Source organism: Gambusia affinis, linkage group LG01 (assembly GCF_019740435.1).
Source record: "Gambusia affinis linkage group LG01, SWU_Gaff_1.0, whole genome shotgun sequence".
Taxonomy (NCBI): domain Eukaryota; kingdom Metazoa; phylum Chordata; class Actinopteri; order Cyprinodontiformes; family Poeciliidae; genus Gambusia; species Gambusia affinis.
In genome coordinates this window covers 33,793,436-33,806,643 of record NC_057868.1, presented here as the reverse complement: position 1 = coordinate 33,806,643, position 13,208 = coordinate 33,793,436, and the positions used below count along the sequence as shown (strand labels likewise).

At 36.5% G+C, this 13,208-nt stretch overlaps 1 protein-coding gene across 6 annotated transcripts in view; it reads right to left on the bottom strand.

The window, feature by feature from the left end:
- Positions 1–13,208, bottom strand: part of mitfb (melanocyte inducing transcription factor b) — a 34,861-nt gene that overhangs the window by 14,574 nt on the left and 7,079 nt on the right. For 2 of the 6 annotated variants that reach the window (XM_044118562.1, XM_044118578.1), the window contains exon 2: positions 7,322–7,559. In XM_044118562.1, the coding sequence (XP_043974497.1) occupies positions 7,322–7,559 (238 nt within the window). Of the gene's footprint in view, positions 1–7,321; positions 7,563–11,825; positions 11,947–13,208 lie in introns of those variants that run through there. The other 4 variants (XM_044118551.1, XM_044118569.1, XM_044118588.1 and 1 more) reach the window with 3 other exon arrangements.

Genomic DNA, 13,208 nt, shown 5'->3' with positions numbered 1-13,208 from the left:
AGCGTCACTGATTTATTACTGATTGGATTGAACAAGAAGTCTTCTGTTAGCTCTCATTGTGTCACTTTATACTAGTGTATTGCTACACTGCCAAGATGATTATGTTCTCTGTTATTGGATGATTTCTTTTTAAATTAAATTTATTTTCTTCAATCCAATAAATTAAAAATCAAATATGATATTTGCCTTCCACATTTCGAGTCCTTTCAGTGTTTTTCCATTTTCCATTAGGTTTTGAGAAACCTAACCCACCACTTTATTTAATTTGAACTTTATTCTATGATATTTTAGGGACAAATAAATATTGAATAAAAAAACAAAAAAGTTTAAAAACAGGTTAAAAAGGTCCTTCAATTGGGAGAAAAAGCATTAATTTACATAACCTACTCTGTCTGTCACTAGAAATCAACATACAAGATCCTCTAACATTATCAAACATGGGGACTGCACAGGTAAAACCGACATGAAAAAGAATTGCAGTATGTCTCGATTATATACCACACCTATAGCAGTTTAAACCCTCAAATCATTATAAAGTACAGTGTTAGATAAACAGCATGGATAAAAAATTCTCAGTTGCATTTACTTTGTTAGGGATAACAGTAATTGTGCCACAAATTATGTTGGTTTTCTTCACGGAACAAATGAGTCAAAATGAAAAGTTTTTGTTTTCCATTTTTATCAGTGTAATTATGCAACTGCATTTAAAGATGAATTAATCATTTTATATGTATTTACAGGATATGCCGTTAATAGTGGGTGGCACAGACAATGGATAAACAAAAATACAGTTATGTTTTTATCCCTACACCAGCTTAAAATGTGTTTTTATCTTCACATCTTGCCTGGGAAATATCTCACAAAGTTCCTACTGATAGATTTGTGAAATACAAAAAAATCTTTCTGTCATATAAATCTGTGTTACAAATAATGTATACCATCAGTCATGAAGTCATTGGTGGGTTTTGTCTGTGATTCCTGGGAAGACGTTGCCTAATTTATGGAATATTTCATTTTCTGAATTTCAGAATTATAGTCCAGTTCAGCTGAAAAAACTGAACTGGACTATAATTCTGTTTCCACAGGCCCATATATGTTACAGACAGAATGATAATTTTGTATTTATACGTTTACTTCTCAAAGAAAATATCAAACGCATTCAATGTTTCACCTCAAGTTTCAAACCTTCTCTCTTTATAAAGTAAGCTCTAAACCTGCATCTACACAGGGCTTCTTGAATACCGAGACATAAAGACTTACTGACTGCAGGTATAATTTCCACATCTTTTTTTACGTGTCTAAAAAAAAGCAACAAAAATAAGTGCAAGACATCCCACCAATGGAGCTCGTTACAACTCCATTTTATTCTTACATACTCACTAAATCCAAATCCTAGATTTTCTTGTTGCAAAAGAAGAAACAAAGGAGGCATTAAGAGCATTAAATGCAACAGACACAAAATACTGCTGCCCCAATGTAGCAAATAAGCACAACCATATAAACCCACTTATAGAGAACAGTTAAATGTGTAAAACTTTTGTAAACATTAACAAGTAAAGACAACAATCTGGGATGGCCAAAAGTAGTGCATTTCCTTGTAAAGTGCAAGACAAATGAGACAGAAAATGATAATAAAAAACACACAAGTAATCAGCGTCTTAGTTTGATCCCTAAATAAAATCCAGGGCCACCAATCTGCATTCAGAAGTTTCCTAATTTGTAAATAATCTACTTGTATGTAATTAGTCTGGTTATAAGTACAAGTGTTCAGTTAAGGCCTCTGATGGTTGTCAGAAACATTGCTGAACACAAACCATCACAAAGACAAAGGAATACAGAAATCAGATAATTATGTGGAGCAGTTTACTTCTGTACGAGGTGAAGGTTCAGCTTCCTGCTGGACAACAACCCTAAATGTACACTCTGAACAACAATGTCATGGTTTAGTTCAAAATATTTTAAAACAGCAATCTGATGCCAAAAAAAGTAAGCCATTTTCAAATAAGAATGATGAAAAACAACAGTCCCACAAAGTGCTGACCCTGGTGGGATAAATACTAAAGAACGCCAAATCTTGTCAGATTTTTAATTTGACTTCACTTTCATGCACCACTGAAGATAAAATCAGAATAAAATATAGTGAAATAGCCAAATGGGAAAAAAAAAATAAAGTGTATAAATATTTTTCGGGCGTGCTGTGGTGGTGTAGGGGATAGCGCGACCCACATTTGGAGGCCTTCAGTCCTCGACGTGGCGGTCGCGGGTCTTCCCCCCTCTCCTTCCCCCTTTCCTGTCAGTCTACTTTCAAATAAGGGACACTAGAGCCCACAAAAAGACCCCCTGGTGGGGGAAAAAAAAAAAAAAAGGTGTATAAATATTTTAGCAAGGGACTGTAGTATTTTGTCTGTTTACAGATACAACACTGCATGTAAAAATGATTGTCTTCCTTAATCTTTAAAACTATATAATAATTACAAATAAATAAATATGCAGACGAATACTTTCACTTATATTTTGCTGTATTTCGTACCCACCTGGTTTAGTTTCTTTAAAATAAACAATTGAGGCTTTTGAGCTTATTTTGTCCTCAGGGAGTTCCTAAATTATCACACATAATAAGATGACCTCAGAGCTTCAAGGGCTTCACTGAAGCCTCAGGGCCACAGACCACAGGCTTTAAAGTCCTGGTCTTCTCAATGCTGCTTTTGTTGCAACAAAGTTGGGTGTAAAAAAGTTTCTGTTTTTGACATGAAAAGAGATTATTTTCATAGTGTGTTTATAAACTCTTAAGAACAGAATCAACTTCTCCTAGGTCACTGTCTTAGTTGTACATAAAGCCATCAGTTTTGTGTCTGTAGCGAGTGCAGCTGGATCGTGTGTCCAGCCAGAGAGTGCTGAATTAAACATTTCTCTGCTCAACTTCACTCAGTGTACCCGCCTCAGAGAGCACAATTTAAAACTGTAACAACAAATTCTGACTTGCAGCATCTGAAACTGCGGCGAACAAGGCAACTATTTATCCCCTCACTCGCTTTTAGACATCAGCGGGCCAGAGGGCAATGGCAACCTAACCCCTAAAAAGTCAGAAACTCTGTAAAAGCAAGCACAAAGTGTCCTGCTGTATTGAATAAAAATGGGTGCATGGTGAACTCAGAATGACAAACAATGATTTGTATGTTTTTTTACTTGGATACCCAAGGCATTCCATGATGGTCTGACCAGGATACATTAGCAAGACAGTCACCATTTGCCTTGCATCCTGCAAGAATGGGCCGCTTTGTCTCACAGACTGCTAACGTGCTTTGCAGAATTTGCAGACAACAACTGTGAATTTAATGTGAATGGCAACATTTCAGTGTCATGTTGGCCTCCCATTCTGACATACTGTGAGCTTAATATGCACAAGCATTGCAAATTAACCCTCCATGCTGATTGAAACTGTGCCTTTGAATGATAAATACTCTTAAAGTTAGCGTAGCTCACACTAGATGATGATGTTAGGGATTATACTTAGTTGATCTCATGGTGAGAAAGCTATCATAAAATTATTTGTAATAAATGTGGGCTGTACATCAAGTATTTTAAGTTTTTGTTTCTTTTCAAATAATGCACAAGACAAGCTTTGGTGATAGTGTTACTGGATGAAAGCTTTCACCATGTAGACGGTACATGTTTGTTCTGTATTTTGATCTTACTTCCAATTGTTCACAATGGACAAAAATCAAATGTCAAAATCCAAGCAATGGAATAAGGTGATAATATTACAACTGCCCCTTTTCAGCATTCTCGCTGTACTTTCTAATATTGTTTATTTTAGCGTTTAAACATTTAGCATGTATTGTTCAACCAGATAACAAAATTACTGGCATAACAATTGGCAATCATGAATTCGAATCAAGTATGTATGCAATGTTTTATTGACACTCTTAAGACTGTCTCACTCCATATCCAAAATTCTTAAATTATTGTACTTTTCAGTAGTTTATGGGGTTTTACAATTAATTGGAGTAAGCTGGGTAAAGATTATACATCTAACTTGTAAATCCACAAGAAAACTTCATGAGAAAATATGTCATTAAAATATTTCATCTTGTCCAATGTTGCATAATTTGGCTTTTACAGCTGCTGGAAACCCCCTTTTAAATAATATATGGAGCAAAAAATTACAGATATCAAATACTGATATATATTTTTTCTTGCTCTTTGAGGACCTCTCTGGAAAGTCTAATCTCAAAGTTCATGCCTTCTTGCAGTATGCCCAGATAGCATGCATTTTTTCTGAGCTCTTTAAAGAATTTATCATTTGTAATATAGAATATTAGTCATAAACACAGCGACAGTTTCAGGTAACAAATCTATTTTAAAGTCTTTGGGGCAGCAGTAAGGCACAGTGAAAGCTATTACCTAGAAATGGAGAAAACATGGGCGAAAACATAAACTGGTGGCAAGTCTACCAAAATTACTCCAGCAAAGCATGAAACAGTAAAGAGATCACAAAAGACGAACAATAGTTAAGATCAGGCTTCATAATTCAACAACTAAAATAGAGTCTGCATCCAGAGAAGAGTAAAAAAACACTGCTGACTAAAAGAATACCCATCCAAAATTTAATAAAAAACTTCTTTATGATCTCCAAAACCTCTAGGCCAAAATAACCACACATATCACGCTAATTGCTAATATATGCTAAAATGATTCAAAATGTTTATATTTATTAGCCAAAATCAGAAACAGCAGATTTACAAAACTCAAGACTGGAAGTCGACCACAAAATATTCTGATTAGTGTGTCACTAGTTATGAACTATGCTTGTTATGAATCAATAATTGTGTGATCCAAAAGCATCGAGTGGAGAAGAAGAGTACATTGTTCTTTTCATGGTGGCATAAATCCCTTAAAAATAAACACATAACTTTTGACCCTTTTAGGAAGTTAGCCTACGCAAATTTCAAAGCAGTGTGCTTTTTTTCTCTTAAATATGCTGAGGAATTAAGGCAGTGGACGCTAATTACAAGCATTCTTCACTGAATTAGCGTTCAGTGTGTGGTAAGGCTGTGCTCGCCTTTGTCTTGATCCCTAAACTGATCCCATACTTATTCGCCCAAGAGGTCAGAGGTCAGTTGGTTAATTAAGGGTCCAATCAGTCTTTAGATAAACTCATCTGAGCTTAATGTTTGCACTTTCTGAGGTTCAGCAGCTCTGCCTGGTACCCCTGAGCTGTGTGGACTCCACTAATCTACCTACAGACGGGAGCAGGTTAACCCAGCTCAACAGCGCCAAGCTTGAACGGCCTTTTCATTTTGAAGACCACAGTCAAAGAAGAATGTCTGTAAGCTTTGGCAAACACAGAGAAATTACTCAAATTGTATGTATTGTACACAAGGTGAGGGTTCAGGGTGGGGGCGTCCTAAATCTCTCAAAGAGCTTCAGATTATGGTGAATAGGTCATGTTTATACTACATGACGAAGGTAATGATTTCAATGGACTGAATTTGTGTCCTGTGATGACCCGTGCCACGTACACCTAAGGTGCTGAAAATGTGCCTAAGCACAAAACCACAAATTTTTTTCAGTTGTTGCAGCATTTCTCAGCAACTAACATTTTGTTTCCATGTTTTGAAGGACATTTTAGACCACAAAAATTAAACATTAAACTTTATTTATTTGTATTTGTATAGCACATTTCAGCAGCAAGGCATTTACATCATTAAACATCTTTTTTTATTTTCCACTACAGGGCTAGATAAGTAAAGTCTGTCACCATAAATTGGAAGTGGACACCTTTTTTCAACAGATGATTTGCAACATGGTTTTAAATCAAGAAATTCCATTAATTCATTAACTTAGTACATGTATTTAAAAAGAAAATCAGTCAAAGAGAGGTAACAGTGTTGTATGGACTCATGGGTAACTCAACTGGTGTCATTGCCAACACTCCCAATAAATAAATCTGTGACTTCTTGCTACATCGGGGTTTAATTGTGGCATAACAAACAGATCGATTAGCAACTTTTCAAAATGGAAAAAAAAAAAGAAAACAGAAAATGGCTACAAGAAGATAATGACTCACTTTAACTTTGCCATATCCACAGTTAAGGCAATAACATGCGCAGTGAAGAGAAAGATTAAGCTTATTGTCAGAGAGGTGCAGATGAATTTTTGTGTGAAATTATTGTATGGCAGTTAAAATGATTTGAAGCCACTTGAATAAATATGTATGTACTCTATTCAGCACACCTCGGTTCTAGTTACAAAATTGGAATTATACCAACGTTTGGATTGCACAACGCATGAAAAACAAAAATCCCTTAAAAAATATTTGAGAAGTCTGCTAAGGAAGGTAAAAACAAGCCTTTAAAGTATTTTTCAAAGAAATTAAGAAAAAAAATTCATGTGAGGTTATGCTGCTGCAAACACTTACTATAAGGCTTTTCGAATATATATTCAAAGCTTAATGGTTTTCTTAAATAGATGAAACACCTAAAACAAAAAAAAGTAAACTAAAATTAGCTAATGTAATATCTAGTGCTTTCATAAAGACGTGGAAGAAAGTATTTTCCAAAACAGCACACTTACTAAAAACAAGTTAGAGTTTAAGTTTGTGTCCAAAACATTCCAAAAACACCGTCACACACAGGTTTTTCATATCAAGAATAATATAAAACACAGAATAGCAAGGAAAAGTAGAAGTGTAAAATGTATAAAGGAGCAAAAAGTATAAACTACACAGAGATCTTTGGTTGTGCTTACATTTACGCAGCACAGCTCAACACATTTTTGAAGTATGTTTTTAAAAAAAATACACCCATCTGAGAAAATTAGGTAAAGAATAAAACTTACCGAAAGTCTTGGTTAAAATATTTAAGCAAAAACCAACCCTCTCTACTCAGACAGACAACCTGAACAACCTTCTGTCCCTTTAGACTGCCAGAGAATCAAAGCTACGAAAAGATGTGAACGTAGCTGAGCAAATAGGATTAAAGATGGCTAAATCCAAATGGCTGGAAGCACAGCGTGCATTAAAGAGGAATTCTCTCAGGAAAGATAATCCCCATATACGCATTTTAACACACTTCACTCACTCCTGCTCATTCTTTTTTTTTTTTCACCGTTTTTAAATTTTTTCAGTCGGTTGTAGTAAAACCACAACTGTCTGACTGTCTACGCTCGAGTCACCAACATCTATTAATACAGCTGGACCCTTCAGACTGGGGCAGTGACGCATACAACTTCCAGAAGTGGAAACTTTATACAGAACCAAGCCTGCTAATTAAACATGCCGCCACACTTCATCTCCTCCCCTGCAGCCATAGCTGCTTACCTTAAGCACCTCCATTGGCACCTGTGCTCCAGCTGGTACACTGACAGGGGCACTGACATTGATAGCGGGGGTCTGGGTCGCTGTAGTTTGTGGGTAGTGGGAGGACTGTTGTCTCTGCTGCTCCCGCCGCTCCTGCTCCTGGAGCTGCTCCCGCATTAGCTGTTGCCGCAGCAGGATGCGTGATGTCATGGCCGAGGAGCTCAGAGGGGGCTTGGAGGCGCCATGCTGGTCCGACGGGCTGCTGCAAAGGGTAAAGGAAAGATGTCAGATGAGCAATCAGAGAGGGAAACGAGAGCCTGATTACAAAGGTGAGATGAGGAGAGGCAAAAAGATGGAGAGTGGTATTAGAGAAAGGGCAAACTGAGGCCATGTGAGGAAGAAGAGGTCAAGCAGAAAGAACAACTGAAGGACCAGGGATAAAAATAAATCTTACTTATAGAGTTGAAAACAGTAACCAATAAATCAATAACTAGTTAAATTTGAGAACCAGTAATCTTCTCTTAGGGTTACTGTCAAGAATATGTCAAACAAATAGACAAAAGTCACTTCTGAAATTACTGAATATATTCAAATACTTCAAGAGACCATTGCAGAGATCACTGAGGTCATTAAAAACCTTTCCGATTGCAGGGCCAAAGCAGTGGACACGTTTTGTCATGAAATGATGAAGGGTCTGGATATTGTAGGCTAATTGTGTTGTCCTGGCATTCGATATCACATTGAGTGTCAGGACACCATCTGTGGCGTGGCAGAATCAAAACCTGAGACTCTTCTCAGCCTGCTCCTAGTGCAGGTTGGACTCTAAAGAACTTCCTTCTGAACCTGTTTGCGGTATTGTCTGTAGGGTTGCACAATATATCACAACCATATGCAATATCAATGGATGCAATATTCACAAAGCAAAGGACTGCTTAGAAGACAATTATTGTTAGGACAATTATTGTTAGCCATGAAAGGCCTCCTATCACAGGCCTTTCATACCTGACATCAACATTTACCAATATTGTCGCCATTATACATTTTTTTTTATATTGTACAGTATTATCTCCCTATATTTTATGACATATCTCCTCCCCTTCTTAAAAAATTAAGATACTGAATGTGAACATGGCTGTAGTAATACAGGTAAGAAGTAGTGTTGATTACAAGATTTACATGTTTTCATCTTGTCCGTTAGCAAAACCTTTTCCATGCTTCATTGGGGAACAGATGTACTTGGATAAAAACTTACATCATTAGTAACCAAATAATTAGTGGAAATAATGTATGCATCTCTTCACCATAGCTGTTCAAAATGCTCGTCCTAATCTTCCTGGTCTTGTCATTTGTCATTTAAAGGTTGACCAGTCTGATAATAACATTTGAAATATAGATGTTTAAATTTCAAATGAAAATATTCTTTTTTTTCCATCATGTACATGTAAATTAACCAACACTGCTCAGTTGTGTGTTATGGCAGTCTGACTGGAGCCAATTTACCAATACTATTTTTGTTCAGCGTGTTAAATAAGCACTGATCTATATATAAGCTTTTAATAATCTAAAATCAGAAGGATAAATAAAAAAAATGACATTTTTATGAGCAGCATATCCTCTGGCATTTTGTGTATATCTGTTCAGAACAGATGACAAAGGGCTTTTTAAGAGTTTCTAAGAAATATGGCCTGCAGTCAATGAATCTCTGTTTAAAAAGATCAAACATGAACCTAATAATTTTACCTAGAAGAGGGAGTCGTTAAACACAGTTGAAAATGGATGGAAACTGTATTTTATTTGTGAAAACCAGAATAAGGAGCCTGATCAATGCTTTTTATCCTTCAAGAACATTTTAGAAACATACAAAAAAGCAATTTATAGACTAGTCAAATGTAGACTCAATTATTGTACACTAACTGCATATTACTAGGACACAGTTTGTAACTCATCATACAATTCCTCTATTTGCAAAAATAAAAAATAGCATTTGTAGTTTAGTAAAATCTTCTCTTGTGAACTAGATGTATTGACACAACTATTGTTGGGAAATTGAAGACTATAATAAACTTTAATAAATTAGAATTCAACATTGCGTTTGCTTTTTAGATGGTTGTGTTTTTGGTCCAATCAGTGAAGTTGTTAGTTTCAGGATGTAGGTCTGACTAATCTGGGATTATTATAAATTAAGATGGCTGGATAGTGATCTACTACAAGTCAAAAACAGCTAAATAAAACTTTCTAACAAATCTCACTTCACATACACCAAATTATTCACTTAAATACTCCCTTTAAAACATCCTTACAGATGTGGCTTCAGAAAGCATGAGTTGTTATTGAGAACAATGAACTACTCTAGTCCAAGGTAGATTTTTCAGGTTTTAACATCACCCAAAGAGGAACTCCAAACCACAGACTGCTTCAGTTTTCCCATCCTCTTAAATTTAGACAGCTACTCTCCAGACAAAGCAAAGTCCAGTGGTCCTAAAATAGAGAGAATCTGCTGAAGCAGAAGTTGTCGGGACGAAGCCTTCATCGAGTGAGTGATCCTTTTGATACAACACCGTAAAACGTCTGGCCAATCCAGCTGTGCAGTAATCGCACTAATTAGCCAGTGCGGTCAAACACTGCCTCGGTCTGCAGCATATTCACTGGGTGTTGAGCCGTCAACATGCTATAACTCTCTCCCAGCATCACATATAGTCTCACGGTCTGATACCTCACGGACTGACCTGTCCACTGGTTATCTGAGTGAAACAATTAAGACTAATAAATTTCATGTCAAATAGTAGGATCTTAAATTGCAGAACAAAGAATGAATTTCAGCTCGGTCTTAAAGCTCTGCAGAAGTTTGAGTCGTTCAGTCTGACAGCTATTTCTTTTTTCTCCGAAGTTCCTTTGTACCGACTCTGGTACATGGCATCAGCCTGGGTTTGGGTGACTTTGTTTCCTTTCATCCTAGACATTTCAAACAAACTTTCTGGATCTATGGTTAAAACTTTTCATTGCTGCTGCTGCAAATGAAGGCTTTGTGTTCTCTTTAAGTCTTTAATCTGCTTCTCTCTTTGAATGTTAAAATTCCTAAATACCCCAATTCATTCGTTTCCTTTGCTTCCTCTTTTCTGGTGAGCACATGGAACCATTAGCAAAACTGCCTGAACTTTTTAACTTAATTATCTGAAGCACTGATGTATGCAAAAATATATTGTTTATGTTCTAAATGTTCTGTCATTTTAAACATAAAATCAATAAGTTTTTATAAATGTGTCAACTTTCTGTGCACAAAAGAACATAAAAGAATACCTTACATAAACACCGCATGGTTTTGTTAATTAAAAAAAATCTAAAGGACAAATTGACATAAAAACTGAGGTAACAATACAATCAGGATGTTGCTTATTCCTCATGTTTTAGGCATGATGGGCTATGCTTCAACTGTGTTATACTTCAATGGTTTAAAACATCTTCACTGCACTCCACAAATTCTTTGCTAAAATGAAAACCAAAAGGTGTACCAGTACTTTTTTTGTAGGAAGATAAAAACAAGATTCAGGATTATATGACACTAGACTGTTAAGGAACCAACTATGATAATGATGTGTGCAGAACTGGTAATTTTACAATAATCAAATGTCTAATGCACCTCTTTGGATGACATAAGAGGTGCATAAGAAGCACAATCTCTACCCATCTTCTTGTATACAGCATTATACTCCATGTTATTGTCATTGCTATGCTGTTGGAAAATGTCCACATTTTCCTGGGTAATCTAAATTAAATGTGACAAAGTTTACAACATGAAGCAATATTATTTTACAAAAAATAATCTTAAAAAAATCAGAAACTTTTAATTCATGAAATGGTTGTATTACACTGTATGAGTGACCTGATACAGCTAAACACAGCAAAGCACAACCTCTATTCAACTCTGTTTGGTGGCTTTTTGCCAGCTGAACCACTGAAACACATAAAAAGCTTTTTTGTCCCTTTTTTTTAACCTTTTCATTCTTGTGCATACACACACCTCGTCTCATGTTTGTGTATCTCACAAAAGAGGGGGCTAAAAAAAAACACAATGGTTGTACAGTCTTACAGGGCCCTGCCCACCACAACTCATGATTGGTATGAGCATGCTCACTATTCTGCTCCATCATATCTACCACTAGTCAAATAGTCAGAGCTGAGTCTTTGATGAAGGCAAGAAGAGAGAAATAATATATAAAATAATTAGTTACTTTGCAGTAAGAAAGTAGATAAAGTACAGTAATTCCAGTGATATTAGTCTGTTTTCACCCAATACTTGTTGTCAAGGGAACAAAACATGAAAATCACACACATTAATTTTTATGTGTTATGACAAGAAGTTATTAAATGCATATTTAAACATCATAATAGTAATAATATGGGAACTATTCTAGTGCTTCTTATTTCCTACTAAATTAACTTCATGTACTCAATAGGGATATACAGCAATAAGGTAATAAATTAAAGCAAGAAAACAATATAAGAGATGCTGAGGATCTGTACTCACAGAAAGTTAAAAGAGCAGGGTCTGTACACTTGCACTCCAGCAGCCTCCATATTTGTTTGTTTTTCCCCTGAAGGTGCACCACCCGCCCTTGGAGAGCAGTGAAAGTCATGCTGGTGGGGCCGCACTGAAAGTGTGTCACAGGGGGAGGCTCCAGGACCCGGCCTGGAATCGCCAATCGCCTCACAGAGTCAGAGGCAGAGGACCGGCCCCGTCCAGAGCCACAGCAGAGCGGAGTGAAGGAAAGGGCCGGAGCCTACTGGAAACATGCTGTCCAACAGCACGCTGTACAAAGCCGCACAGATACTGTTTCACTTAGAGACATGTGCTGACACGTGTTGAGCGGGGTGTCCTACATTAAAGTCGTACACCTACATCTTTAAGATCACGAGCAATGAAAAGCTTTGACTTGTGTTATGGCACAAGTGTCATAACATTTCTGTTTATAGTTGTTTCAAACACATGTATGACTATGCACTTTGTAAACATTGTTCAGAAAGCTTGTGAAATGGTCATCTCGCCAGCTTAGCTACACATCTCAGCATAAGACTATTCCATGGTAGCCATCGTTCATAAAAATAAATACATCTTTCTGGTACAGATAAAATAACTATTTCGAGTAGCGCTGCAGTAATACATAAAAATTAAATACTGTTCAGGGTTTCTGTCAAAAACCTAGCTAAGCCTGGAGGTAGGGTTGTTAGGGAAGTCCACCAGTTGCCCCACAGTATTTTTGTGTTAAAAAATGTAAAAAATGGGATCAAGGGGGCTCAAGTAAAGCCTGGTGGCCCACCAGGCTTATAATGCATAAGGGAAAACCTCACTGTTGTAAAATGTGATGTGATGCATATATCTGCTGCAACAGATGTTTTTCTCTTTATGGCTCATCACAATATCCTCATCCCTCTCCACGAACTTTAGCACGTCAGTCACTCAGACCCACATTAGATGTTGATATACAGGACAGTGAAAGTCCACCCAACTAGACTTTTGTATTATTTCCCTGTACAGGGTGAACACAATTCTCTACCAAACATTGTATTCAAGCAGTCTTTAGTGATTCCCAATATATTGAGTAGCTCTTTTTTTATGATAATTTACTTAAAACATTATTATTTCTGGCTGCAGGTATCAAGGTATTTCTTGTGATGAAAATGAGGTTTTTGCACTCTTCAAGTTAACTGACAGTTTTCCACAATATGCTCACTATAATCAGCCCAAGTATCTCCAGAATGAAGTATTTAGGTTTTCTCCTAAATGCGGCAGGGCTTTTTACAGGGTGCATTTCATTCATTTCTATTTTCTGTCTATGAAACGGTAATGTTATGTGCAGTGAGATTATAAACCACCATAAAAATACTTTCCTATAAAAAGAATGCATGTTGA